The sequence below is a fragment of the Hydractinia symbiolongicarpus genome, chromosome 4 (genome assembly GCF_029227915.1).
Source record: "Hydractinia symbiolongicarpus strain clone_291-10 chromosome 4, HSymV2.1, whole genome shotgun sequence".
Classification (NCBI taxonomy): Eukaryota; Metazoa; Cnidaria; class Hydrozoa; order Anthoathecata; family Hydractiniidae; genus Hydractinia; species Hydractinia symbiolongicarpus.
Window position 1 is genome coordinate 27,301,104 of NC_079878.1, and position 14,923 is coordinate 27,316,026.

At 35.3% G+C, this 14,923-nt stretch overlaps 1 protein-coding gene across 1 annotated transcript; it reads right to left on the reverse strand.

Annotated features, from left to right (window-relative positions):
* Positions 1 to 593: 593 nt before the first annotated feature.
* Positions 594 to 3,860, reverse strand: LOC130642401 (uncharacterized). Its single transcript, XM_057449488.1, has one exon. The coding sequence runs from the start codon at positions 3,858 to 3,860 to the stop codon at positions 594 to 596; it is 3,267 nt and encodes a 1,088-aa protein (XP_057305471.1).
* Between the last annotated feature and the right edge of the window lie 11,063 nt (positions 3,861 to 14,923).

A 14,923-nucleotide genomic window follows, 5' to 3' on the forward strand; every position in this document is an offset into this window, starting at 1 on the left:
CCAATAATTACGAATTCATGGGCAGACGGTTGTTTTGAGAAACAACTATTCTGTCTGTTGAACTAAAAACTTGTACCATGATTCTTGGATACAGCTTACTACACATTGATATTAGATCAAGTGTTTGACTTCGGCTTATTACATCCAATAATTACGAATTCATGGGCAGACGGTTGTTTTGAGAAACAACTATTCTGTCTGTCGAACTAAAAATGTTTACCATGATTCTTGGATACAGCTTACTACACATTGATATTAGATCAAGTGTTTGACTTCGGCTTATTACATCCAATAATTACGAATTCATGGGCAGACGGTTGTTTTGAGAAACAACTATTCTGTCTGTTGAATTAAAAATGTTTACCATGATTCTTGGATACAGCTTACTATACATTGATATTATAATCAAGTATTTGACTTCGGCTTATTACATCCAATAATTACGAATTCATGGGCAGACGGTTTTTATTTTGTTTATTTTCTAAATCAAAATTTTACTTCGCATATTGTTTTCACAACAAATATATGAACATATACAATGTTTTTTAATGTATATTATCTGCAACATAGGTTAATTTCAGTTGTGATTATCATTATGATTGAGATGTGCATATAATACATGAGCAATCTGCAGATGGTGAAGGACAAACTGCATCTTCAATATCATCATCGCAAAACTCGTCAAGGTCTTTCAGCAAGTTAATATACTTTACTATAGTGATATCAAATTTTTTGATGGTTTCATTTGATAATGCTTTCAGCCGTTGCTCTTCCTCTTGTCCGGCTTTCATACGAGGATGTGTATTAACGTACAAGAGACGTTCTTGAGTAATTGGCTCGACAAGTGCCCAATTCCTTTCTTTTTCGCATCTTGAAAATGCAGTGTAAGCTGTACCAAGGTTATTTTTTTCCATCTGAATTGATTGTTGTAACTTGATACGCATGTGGGTGGCAGTTTTACCATCTCCAATCGACATACCCTGACTTTTAGCAATTGTTATCGCATATCCTGGCATCAATGGCAGGCCATTTCTGCTGCAACAATTAAATTCACATCGACCTTCAACAGCAGTAATTGGTATCCATGTTGGATGTTCTGGAATCCATATTGGGCCTTTATAATTTGGGAAATCGACAATGACAGCTATAGGAAATTCAGGTGGTGACATATTTGGCGAATAAAGGATTGCAATTACTTTTCCCATCGCACCATTATTAAGACCAAGGCCCGTAAGACCTTTTTGGTTCTTAGTGAGTATTACAGTTGCACCAACTGCCATTAAAGATCTCAGCGGTATTTGACCCAGTTGCTTATCAGTCAAAGAGTGGTGTTTACCACGGCCTCTTGATGGAATTACAGCAACAGGCACACCAAGGCTAGCTAATTTATTGTGATTTTCCTCATTAACTTCATTCCATGTTTCCATCAATGTAAGGACGCGACCATGCGAAAAGTTACATTTTTCGGTTTGTGGAAAAGCATCTTCGTAACGACTATTTATATCTTGCCAGTCTTGTTGAGTGATCGATCCATTACGTATTCTAAGTAGTCGCTGCAAAAGAGCTAACTGATCTGGGCCTTGACGCATTGTTTCTGTAAGAACAATAACATCTTGAAACGAGCGATAGATTGCATAGCCAGCAAAGTTGATTGTCGAATCATCGTGTTTTGGTGGCTGATGTAGATCCAAAGCACGAATTGGTCCAAGCTGACCAAGGTCACCAAAGAAATTGACAGCTGGTACACCACCATAATAATTATCAAAGTCTCCCTTAGCCTCGCATAATCTTTGGCTGCACCAGGCCACAAGAAGCTTCGACTGCATGCTACGTTCATCAATATTAAGTTGAAATAATTTCAGTTCATTGTTTTCATGCATACCTGTATACTTTCTCAGCTTTCTTAGAGATACATCACCCAACGGATAGTCAGAAAGCTGGACAGAATTTAAATTCTTATCTTTTTTCAGTTTGTGTGGTGGTGGAGTCATTGAATGTATAGTGCGACCATTAGGTATGAGGACTGATGCTGCACCAGTTGGGGCCAAGTTCATAACAGCAGAATTTCGCTTAAAAATACGCCGAACGATTCTGGTGAGCGCAGTAATGATGAATGTTTTCCCAACACCAGCTGTTCCTTGTATTAATAAACGTAATGGCTGGGTACCTGTTGGCAAAGTTCCTTTTGCAACTTGCAATAAATGCTGAAGATTTATACCAATGACTGTTCTCTGTAATTCATTAGCATTTAAGATGTTTATTTGGGGTAAGGTACAATCATCAGCCAGCTGCAATTCATTTCTTTCTGCTTCTTCAGATATAGATTGTAACCATGTGTCAGCATTAATTGGCCATTGACTACCAAAACTTTGAATTGCATAATTATTCCAATCAAATGTAGGCCCTCCATTGGGAAGAACTTGTTGTACATCCGGCTCATTGATATCAGCAACGTGATGCCTTGCAATATCTCTCATTATCGCTCTGCCTATGTTCATTTGTGCAATGACTGAATTTTGGGAACTTTGAGAACTTGCATCTGTATATTGTGATGATTGACATGAAGACTGATTATCGGTTTCATTATTGATTACACGAGTGTGACTTTGTTTTCTCTCACTCTTTTTATCGAATGATTGTTCAGCCTCCTTCAATGCATCTATTAATATAGGGGGACAGTTTTCAGTTTGAACAAAGGAAGCCAAAGCAGCAGCAAATGACTCATGTTGTCCCTTCAATTCTTCAGTATTATGCCACGTTCCAACAGAAAATATAACGAGCATAGCTTTTGCATAGTCCTCAGTAACAGGCCAAACAGGTTTTGTAGATATTCCTGTAAAAACTGGCACGTGATCTACTTTGCAGGTACAATTACATTTCTTGCTCCAGTTCCATAATGATATTTCTGGCTCAGTTTCTCTACGCTTATCGCTCAAGTATTTATCCAATGTGCTATTCTTTGTAACGGTTCCATCTTCACCAGACGTATCCAATGCTCGGAAGCCACTGATACCAATGTATCGAAAATTCCTGGTACATCTAGTCAAACGGCCACCACTATTAATAAAATCTGCCGCAGCACCTGGTACATCTACTAGACCAGCAATTTTTTGAAGTAGTCGTTGAGCCAAATTTTTAACAGTGCTTCCATCAGCAGTGTTTTCAATGAGATGCCGATAAACATGTACCAAATCTTCAGTTGAGGCTGCCCCCTTGCAAGCATAACCAGCAATGTATTTTTGAAGAGCCAGAAGATCCTGATCGATAATGACTTGACTGTCACAATTTGCTAGCCAACTAAGCAGACGTGTTTTAACATGCATCATTAGGCGAGGATGATCGCGTGGTCCCTCATATCTAGGATGTTCCCCTTTTGTTATGACAGCATGAAAAGGATGAATCTCTTTGCCACTTGTTTTTTTGGTTTGTGGATCAAGATCACCAAAATGAAAACGACAGTACTTTTTTGGAGCGGTATCCTTTTCCTTATTATTCTTACGACGATAACGCAAACAACTGGAATTACAATTATGGAGACCTATTCTATTAACAAGATAAGTATGTTGCTCTCTTATACCACCTTCATGGTTAGCGACATCTGCAAGTTCTTGCGCCAATGGGTTATGGTCTGGAGGAGCTTGACTCCCTTCTGGTGTTGGCCATTGATTTTTGTTTGGAACCCAAGTTCTAATTCCAGAGGTATCTATAATTTCATTCCCCCCAGCAGGATGCAGTGAAGTAAATATGGGTGAAAAAATGTCATCACTGTCTTCATTTGTGGTTTGGAACCAATTTTGAAGTTCTTGTGCAGCAGTTTGGGATGCTTGTGAGTCAGGTACATCATTCGACAATCCATCCATGATTGTTTAGACCTTTTGAGCGTGTTTAGAGGACGATATAATTGCGTGACCATGTATCTCACCTCGACCTTTAGCGAATTCATATCGCCACCAACTATCATTATATTGAAACACTTTCTTGTTGACTGTGGCAAAGTAATTTATAGTCCTTGCATCAAAATACTGTGTGACGATATGAAGATTTTGTAGAATCATTTCCCGCTTGAATTTGCTGTCGTTTTCCATTTGTTGCCGCACAGTATCTTCGTTTAAATTGTTTATTAAGGCATGATACTTAATAAGTAATTCATGTAATGGTTTCCAATGGAATTCTGCACAACTGTTGGTATCAAAATAGCCCGGTAAATCGCCAAACTCCTTTCGTCTGAAAAACAATAGAGCATCCACTTTTTTTTTTGGTCTCTCCAGTATGGATCAGTATTCACCAGGTTTTTTCCAATACTAATAATTTTTCGTGGAACTGAATCATCGTCATTTTGTAAATTATCTCTCAGTTCAGCAATTGTGAGATGTGCATCATTTAATTGTTGGGAAACAAGAAAGCTACCCTGCGGTAGTGCTTGCATTCGTAAGCACATATTCAATAAGAAAAATTTTAAGTATGGATGACGCGCTACACGATTATCAGAACAATAATATATATGTTCGATGTATTCTTCAAAGTTAATTTTACTCAACCTTGGAACCGTTAAGTCACAATTTCCATTAATAAAAACAGTTGGGTATGCCATAGTAAAAAAACCAGGAGTTTTTAATTCTCGAATAGGCTGCTCTCGTGTATATTCCAAATTTGCATTCGCAATTGTGCCATGTTCAAGAGCTTGATTAACTGCATCCTCAGAGCCCAAGAGCTTCTGCAGTATTGTTAGCAACTCTTTGTCAGCATCTTTAGATTCAAGTGGACAAACTAAACCAGAACGGGTTATACTTTCATCATCTTGAGGTAAGTTTTCCAGAAATTGATTTTCAGCAGGACCCTTGTCTTCCTCTGGTATAATATGTGGCATTTCAACAACAGGCAAGCCAGGTAATTCAGAACGCATCTCTGGTAAATTTTGAATGCGGTCATATTTTATCGAAACATCCTTATAGTACTCATTCGGTAGGAACTGAAAGTAGCGTCCTTTTAAAGGTTTGTCAATGTGATCAGAGCCATTGTATAGATGTTCACTATTAGTATCTGGATATTCAGTGCCACCTTCTGGGTATCCAAAACACAGCCCTCGTAATGCATTTTCAACTTTACCCCTTTGCACAGTATACTGTTAAACTGAATTTCGAGTTCCTTTTTTTTTTAATAACCACTATTGCAACCTGAGATGGTAACGATGGCAATTCTTTAGCAATTTGCATTCTCTGAGGAAAACTGATACAATGTCCTTTTGATGCAAGCATGCCATATCGCAGGAGGTGTATATTCATGATAACAGTGATACGACGAATCAATGCTACTTCCAGTATGGTCAAATTTTGAAGATATGGTGGTACCGGTAAAAAATGCATATCGTTATGGCGGATGTTATCGTGTAATGGGCCCAAATCATCATCATCAACTGACAGTATACCGGAAAATCTAGCAGGTGTTGTTACATTCTTTTTAAAACGACTAAGGCACTCCCGATGACACCTGTCACACCTTTCATCGCTGAAAATTTTCCAAGGCTTTACCGTAATTGGTTTTGTTTCATTTTCTGCAGTAGGACTGATAGGGGGAGTAGCATGAAATACTGGCCAGGTTTCACGACAAGTTTTACAGGTTGCCAAGCTATGTAACTTCTCACCTTCCTCAACTGTATTACGGCTGCCACAACATCAGGATTTTGATGAATGGTGGAGGTTTCATTTCCATAAATTTGATCTTGGTCAGTGGTCTGGTTGTCTGTGACAATTGTAGGCACTGACTGTGTGGTTGGTAAATTATTCACCTGGTTGTGTGTAATAATTGGAAGTGTATTAGGTGGCGGGCACATGTACGTTTACAGGCAGGTGGTTTTTTCAAATTAGCATTTTTCTGCTTATCCATGGCTGTTTTAGAAACGGTTTTTTTGCAGCTATAACTTATTCGCCTGTGTCTGTTTATTGTTTCGATACTTGTTTCATTAACTTTAGGTTCTTCGTATTTAATATTTAACTGAAGACACTTTAGCTTTAAAGCAGGTTCTTTATTATAATTTGGCTTGGGTTTAGGCTTGGATTTAGGCTTAACTCTTGTTGGTATTATAGCAGTAGACATATAAGATTTCATTATTTTCTCTACTAGGAGGTCTTGATTTTGATTCAAAGTAGTAACTTTCTTTTCACCAGGTTTTTGATTGGTTATATTTTCAGGATATTTCGATGATAAACGACGAATTTTTTTAGATGGACTAAGTGGCGTGGATGATGGAACAGAAGGATTGCTCACATTGTCATCAAAGACCAAGGATTGGTAGTGATTTTCATTAACCCTTCCAAGCAAAATAAAAGCACCAGCAGTGGTACCATCAGTCAATAGATGTGCCATTTGTTGTTCACCAGCAATATTGTGTGTTTCATCATGAGTAGGACTAATAAGGGTATATGGGTGTATTGCAGTACTGGTATCAGATGTTATTAAAATGTTGACACCCAGCATTATTGAAGCAGCTCGTATAAAAATTTCTACAACATCAACAGTAGACCTTGACTGAATTTGTAAGTCGCGTTCCCACTCTTCAGGACTTATTGATAAAAAGTCTCTGTTATTTTGAAAAATGCTTAAGTTACTATTTTTGCGAACAAATTTGACCACGGCTGCTCGTAGTTGGAGGTGATTTTGAAAGTGTAGTTCAGGGGAGACAATTTGTCTGATCTCAGGACGATTAAGTTGTTGTACTACTGCTCTATAAAAGCAGTTGCCATCCCCTATTGTCAATTCTCGATATGTTATATTTGACAGACCAATACTTCTAGCATAAGCAACTATATGATCAGCAGAATTTGGCTGATTTAGAAGATGGGTGGCATAAGATTCCTGTAGCGATATTTGGAAGTCAATATCGTTGTTATTAAAGGGTCCAGGATTGCTTTCAACGTCACCAGATAACAATAACATTAATTTCAAAGATGCAAGATTGATATTACAGCTGAGACAACACATGAAAATTACTGAAATAAAAAGTTTCAAAAAACTATTGAAGTTGTTATTATCCACCTTGTCAAAAAGCATTTCTGCATGGTTGTGCAAATTCATTGTTTCATTTATAATATTTTTGGAGTGGCTAGCAGCTACATTATAAAAGGAACCGATAGTGGCACGATATGCTTGGACAGATATCATGAATAATTTGTCTTGATTGCTCTACGATGCTACAATTGACTACAATGTGCACAATTTCTATGATGCTACGGTTGCTTCCTAGCTGCAGTTAGAACCTAAATCAGATATAAACAGAAGTATATCTTTTTCCTTGCCGACTTTGGCAATGTAGTTATAGTCCTTGAATCAAAATACAGGACAGAGCAGGGGACAAAAAATAAGATATAAACAGTAAGCTACAACTACTACGATATAGCTATCTAGCTAGCTACATAATAGTACGCCAAAATGCAGGGACACAGCTGGGGACAAAAAATCAGATATAAAGATGCACCTAGCTGCAGTTTACACCTAGCTGAATGTGTTTTGTTTACTAACACAAAAGAGACGGACAAAATTATCAAATAATACTTATCCAATAATCCAGAAAGTATCAATTTCGTTCCAGCAAACAAACACAACACACTCCGGTAAACTTCCAGAGGGTTTGAAAAAAGTGGCGCCAGAAAAGTATATTTCCGTCGCCTAAACCACGTGTTCTATTTTATCCAATTAAAGCGAAGAATTTTTGTGTTTGGAAAAATCTACGTGATCCATTTTGTCCAATCAATCGATGGAAAAAATGTTTGTTTTTGTAAAAACTATTTATAGTAGCAAATAGCAAATTTGCAGTTTGTTCAGGCGCAATATTTTACGGGCTAATGACATTACTTTTTGTTTATAATCTGACCAATCAGAAACTGCTGAGATGTAAATAAACATGATATCCGGCGTCCGTGTGCCTACAGTTTTAATCCTATAGCTAGGCATTCCTAATCAGGGCAAAATTTGTTGACTCAGTATAATATGTGTAGCCAAAAGATATGAGCCTGTCAAGAACAATTCTTTTTTTTCAGCTACTTTTATACTAGCCAGCTAATTTAGTTTTATGCTCACTAACTTTAGTTAGGAAGCTAATGGTCTTTTTACATGTCTTTGCATTAGTTAGGACACGTAAGTGCTGGCAAGGCAAAGGAACGGCAGGGTAGGGGCAGCCACCCTAATAGAAACTCTTCTCCCATACAACTCAAAGATTACGTATACTCAATATGTCTAAGCTATGTATCATATTAGTCTAGGAGTAGAGAACATATTGAGGTACAAATAGTTCAAGTTCAATACCTAAAAAATGGCATTAAATTACAAATTAAGTTACAAGATCAATATAGAGTGAATCAACTTAGCAGAATTATGTGCCAATATAAGAATTTAAACAATTGGTCATAATGACAAAAAAATCATGTATATTTTGATAAATTTGAGATTAAAAGTCAACTTGGTTCAAATGAATTTGAGAATATGGATTTTTACTAACTCTAACAACATTAAAAAGTCAAGGTAGAGAATTGATTAGAGAGGTCAACTAGAAAAGCATTATTTTTTAGTAAAAAAGTCTTTTTTGGTTTCTTGTGCCTACCAGGTTCATCAACACAAAACTTTTTAACAAAAAGTGACAGATCTATTACAAAAACAAAGCATTTGTGGGCTCTATAAATTAAAGTGATGAATGTATGTAACTCCCCCCTCTACAACTCAAAGATTACCTATTATACTCAATATATAGCTAATATCATATATGAATACCTGGTTGTTGTAGGTGCAAGATAATTATGTTTTTCCTAGCCCTGTCCAGGATTTGAACCTGAATCTCTCATTTGCATGAGTGTCATAGCCATTAGACCAGCAGGGCATAAATATATATATATACGAAACTTTACAGGTGAATATTATATACACTTAGGAATTTACAGCACACAGCCTAGTTAATTAACCTTTTGAGAAATGCTGGTCAAGTAACTGTGTTAAACGCTTGGTGGACCAATTAATATAAATTGTAAACTGCGCCTTAGTACAAGTTTTCATGACATTAGAATAAAAAGCTCTTATTCCAAACTGAACAGAAACTTCAAAAGTATAGCAATAAATTAGGCTAGCTTGGTACCTAGCTAGAGCTGGACTTAAACATGATATCCAGCATTGGTGTAAAGTTCAGGTCAAGTTACAGAAAAAGAAATTATATATCAAGACATTATTTGTATATATACATATAAGGAAATTAAATAAGAAATATATATATAATGAATATATTTGAAGATTTTCAAAACATGTTGACGATTGCACGAGAACCGCTTTTCAGAATTTAAAAAGCCTCAGTAATATATTGAAATAATTTTCGTTTCTGTAACTTGAGCCGCATGATGTATGCTCACCGGCAGGGTTAAAAAAGTTTATTTCCAGATGTGTGTACAATATATATAGCTAGCTACAATCGTCCACGAAAAGATGGCTCTCCCATTTCCCCTCAATGTTAAAAACTGCCCTTTAATGGCTAAGCAACGTAAACAATTACATGTGACATACCTTTATATAAACATTGATCATGAGTGAGAACATAACACACTATCTGCAAAATATCTAGCTAGCTATGTTCTTTTGCTGACTTTGCTAAACTTTTTGGTTCTTGATCTTTGGTATAAAATTGCCAAAGACAACAAATTGTATGGACGATTGTAGCTAGAACCAGCTATGTGATGGGGCATTCCTACGCTACAGTGTAGAATTATCTCACTCACTGTGTAGTATATGTAAAGCTAGCTAGCTACAGCTAGAAAATCTGTCTGAAAGAATATTTCTATTAGCAAGCTATTTTGCTGATTTAATTCCAGCTAAAATAGCTAATTTTATGCTAGATACATTGGTAGTTTTACCCCAACTAAGTAGTTAATTTTATGCTAGCCTTGTAGCTAGTTTTGTGCTAACCATAGGTACTGTTTGCTCTTTTTTATACTATCTAGCTAGCTATATGCTATCTAAGTTCTATTATTATTCTATCTAAATCTGTAGTTTTAAGCTAGCTAGCTTTAGGTGTGAGTGAGAATAAGAATGGGTTCATTACATGTAAAAAATGGTGATATACTAGCGAGCTAAACATACCCTTTCTTCGTTTTCTTGAAAATAACCTTCCAGAAGTTTCGATATAGCTTAGATTAACGAAAGTGTGAGTTTGAGGCGCTATGTTATCCGAGAAAAAGTCACGTGATATTAGTCAAAGTGACTTATGAATCACGTGGTTAGAACTAACTTAGTCTCAACTGGAAGTTCCCGCTAGGAGATCTTTAAATAAACAAAAGCACTCCATCGCCGTATATACTCGCTTAATCTGAAATTTACGAAAAAATAACCAGAAAAATTACGGGGCTACCCAGTCGAAAAACGTCCTACGAAAATTTAAATTTTGATGTATACGTGCGGAAATCCTATACACTCTCCTCCGTCCCTTATATTTGGCTTATTTAATGAGGAAATGGGCTCCGCTACGCTCCGTGCGCTGGCGCGCACTCCGCTTCTCTCCGCAATCATAGCCTTTGGCTTTTCTTCTCTTACCAAGGTATGGCACTGCTTCAAGCATTAAAAATAGCAATGATATTTAGAGCAATTGATTATTAAAAATGAAACTATTTTTAGTTTCTTTACTTGAGAAAAGTTCACGAGTGTAATGTTTGATAAGTAGCTATTATACAGAATTTGTTTACCTTAACAGCTTTCAAATGTTTCTGAACTGTTGTAACATCAGGCTTCTTCTCCTCATGACTAATTACAGGCATTTGATCAAATTCTTTTGTCAGGGTCTTCTTTTCAGTAATAGCTTCGGAATTTTCTTTTGTCTGCGAAAATTTCCAATCCTATAGGCACAAGGAATATGTAACTATTTAAATAGGTAACTCGAAGTGCCTTTTGTTATTAGCTTTTTGCTTTTTCTCTCCATATTAGAGCAGGATAATGATTTCTAAGCAGCTATTTTTAAAAATTTAGGTACTTCAACATCTTCACAATGTCTCTGAACTCTGGCAACATCAGGTTTCTTCTCCTCAAGAGTGATTGCAGGCTTTTGATCATGTTCTTTTGCCGAGGTCTTTCTTTCAGAAATAGCTCCGGGATTTTCTTCTGTCTGCGAAACTTGCCAATCCTATAGACACAAGGAATATGTAACTATTTAAAGAGGTAACTTGAAGTGTCTTTTGTTATCACCTATTTGCTTTCTCTCTCTGTGTTAGTGCACGGCAATAAGCAGTTATGAAAATGTATTTACCTCTTTACAATGTTTCTGAGCTCTTGCAGCATCAGATTTTATCTCTACAGTATTTGCAAGCATAGGGCCATCAGCCTTTGCCCACGTTTCCTCCATAATAACAGAGAAAGGCTTTTCTTCTCTCGGTGAAGTGAGCCAATGCTATAATCAAATAGATTATTTGAAGTGACTGTAAACTATTTTTTTTGAGAAAACTTCTCTGTGTTGTAAGTGCATCACAATATTGACTAAACTACTTAAAAAATTTAGGAGTTCTTTCTTTGGTACCTGAAGTTTTTTTACAAACTTTGCAATTGGAAGCTGTAATGAAAGAAATGCGGATCAATTCAAATCAATGCAATCTACTTTTAAATTAAGAAAGTGTTTGCGGAAGAAAGTTTTGCATTTTGCGGGAATTAACTTTTGCGGTTCGTGAAAATTAATCCTTTTTGCTGGAAAACACTTTTGAGCTTGCCAAATGTGAGTGATATTTTTCGCAGTAGCTTAACAGACCAGATTATGATTGAAACAAATGCTGTATCAAAAAGACCGAAATAAAGAATGAATCGTTAAAGCTGTTAACCTAGATTTTCTTTCAAGAGACATTACTATGATGTAGAATCCCGTATGGAAATAATAATTCACATGTGAACAAAAAATAATAAGAAAATAATACATCTAAAATACTAATCAATGACGACAGCTGTTTCCCTCTTCTGCCGATTCTGCTGATCATCACTCGCAAAATGAAAATCTTGCGGGAAAAACTTTCGCAGTTCACTAATATCACAACATTTTGCGGGAATAAACTTTTGCGATTCGAGCCAAAACCGCAAAAAACTGCAAAACGTTCTGCTGCAAACACTTTCTTCCTTTAATTGAATTCCACACTCATTTGAAAAATAATATTAATGTTAAATTTCACCAATGATATTAAACCTGTAGATATGGGCGATGCTTTTATTATAATTGACACTGACAAAATACAAAAAACAAAAAAACAAAAAACCAAATAAAAATTATGTCAGCAAGGGGGTTTGACTGCACTGGACTTATCTTTGGAGAGTGACGACTCCACTTCTTACCCCAGTCACACAAGATTGTACCGAGTAGGACAGATGAAAAGTTATGGATGAAAGAAATATCTAGTTCCTGCTGAAGACTGTTCGCAGACCTCTTATGAGGTGACTCAGCTAGACATTTTGGGTACCTTGGTTCAAGAATATGAGTCGAAACCCATGTACCCTTTACAGAAGTCCTGTCCTACTCTCTCTGTCTGTTTGTTTGTTTAATTTGTTGTGCCAATTACCACCTTGGAAAAAGGAAGAATTGTGTTCCTTTATATGAGCATATTCTCTAGAGGAGCAAAACCTCTAGAATTTAAATTTTAAGACTTAACTGGTCGAGTTTATCATTGTCATGCACTTTGTAATTTTCATTCTTATGGATGATTTATGTATTGAGAATGTGAAAAATATATATTCAATTGAAAGGAGAAACGAAAGAATACCAAAGTTTATTGAACACATTCCCCAAATAGACACTGTCTCTAAAAAATATAATACACACCTGGGTGTTTATTCAAAGCAATACAGTATTAAATGTAAGGAAAATGATGACAAGAAAGTTTTTTTGGCTCAAAATTTAAGAAACTAGCCAGCCTGAAAATTTGGAAAGTTAATCAACCAAGTCTTAAAACTTGATAATCTAGCAGGCAGTCTGCGAACCAATTTTTTAAATGAATGAAGTCTTTTTTTCTACTAAATCATAACATTTGCAGAGATAGCAAGTGTAAAGCTGAAATCTTGTAGAATTTGAATATCACGCTTAGCAACTTCATAGCAAGTTTAAGGTGGAAATCAATATTTTACCATTAGCAACGAGACTGAAATGAAAAATGGAGTTGCTTAAAAAAAAGTTTTTATCAACAACATACCAATATCAAATAAAATGCATACACTTTTTTTAAATAAGAACAATTTTATAAGAACAATAAGGCTTAAAGTTGTTGAAATAAGTAAGAACAAGGCTATAAATTCTGAGAAACACAGCAAACATTGAGAAATATCTTTCAGTTTATAAATTTTCACAGAATCAATCGTTGCACTTTTATGAAACTTAGATTTTAGGTTGCAAAAATTTCTAAAGAATGAAAATATTGAAAATTTAAGAACAGAATAAGAACAATTTCAGGCTGAACGAGTAAAAAAAATAAGAACACTTCAGGATGAAACCCAATTTCCTGGTTCTTATAAAAAAAAAGTGTACATGTTTTAAACATTACACTTTACTCATCCTTTTTAAAGATAGCAAATATTTTTGCAACTTAGGTGGTAGTAACCTCTTTTTAGCAGTCCAAACAGCTGCATTATTTACTCAACGTTTTATGTATACAAATATTTATACTATGAAAATATGGTCTTTAAGCGTATGAAAATGATTTTGACTTATTATCTAAAGTCGGCAGAAATTTCCAGGTAAAAATGTATAATAAACAAGAAAAAAATCCAGCTTTTTACAACTTCATGATTTTTTATTAGCTTCTGCTTTTAACTGATCTTTGGGTTAACCATGTGGAAAAGATGTGCAGAGTTTTTTCTTCATTCATATTTTTCTAACAATAGGCTTTTTTTATTAAAGGTTATTGGATAGCATCCTATGCTGCATAAAAGACTGTTGAAAGAAAAAATATCCAGATTAATTATATTTCTGCACACCATACCATACCAAACATGTCTGAAAGTTTTAAAGAAAAACGAAAAGCTATGAATATTGTTGTAAATTTCTACGTTACACGCTATCTTTGTTGATATTAAGGATTTTCTTTAATAATTCTGCCATTCATTCTGTATAATTTTACAAACACATAGCACTGGAACCATAATTGGGCAGACTTTATTAATTATTCACGACGTTTTGAGTTTAAAGAGGAGTTGTTGTAGCTGAATATTTTTGGTGAAAGATAAGAGTATTTTAGCAATGAAATCTTGAAAAGAGTGTTATAATAGTAATAATATGGAAATTGAGTGTAGAAATAACTTTTAGTAACTGCATATGTAAAAAAAGAAATTTCAGATTTTAAAAGGGTTACTGTCTCCTTAATGGTTTTCAAAAGTGCAATTTTGAGCAGGTAAATTTTGCAAACAGGGCCGAGTTATTTAAAGTTAGTTCTGCAAAAATAAGTTCCGCAAAAATTATATTATTCAATCTGAGGAAAATTGTGTCGATTCTAACCTCATTAGCTATTGATTATTGCTTAGATTCCTCATTTTGCTAAATATAAAATTTATTTATAGTGCTAATAATGTTAAACATGCTTTAGAGAGCCATACACACTAACAAGCATTTCATAGTATCAACCTGTAAGTGCTGAGCACAAGAAAATCTTCTTTAAAAGTACATATAAACACGAAAGACTTCCACTAACACAATTTTAAGAATAAAAAATTAATAAAATAAAAATACACACAATTGTGAAAATCCTAAACTATTCTACCATATGGAAATTCATTTTCACGAGAATTAATTTTAGCAAATTTTGTGAGTTTTTTTAATTTCCCCCTTCCCCCCAACTTCAAGGTTGAATTTTGAAGGTCAATCACTGTTTTGGCTCCAACACTGAGCTTGGGGGGAAGGGGGTGTTCAAATTTAATACTTGTCCACTAATTTATGTCCAAG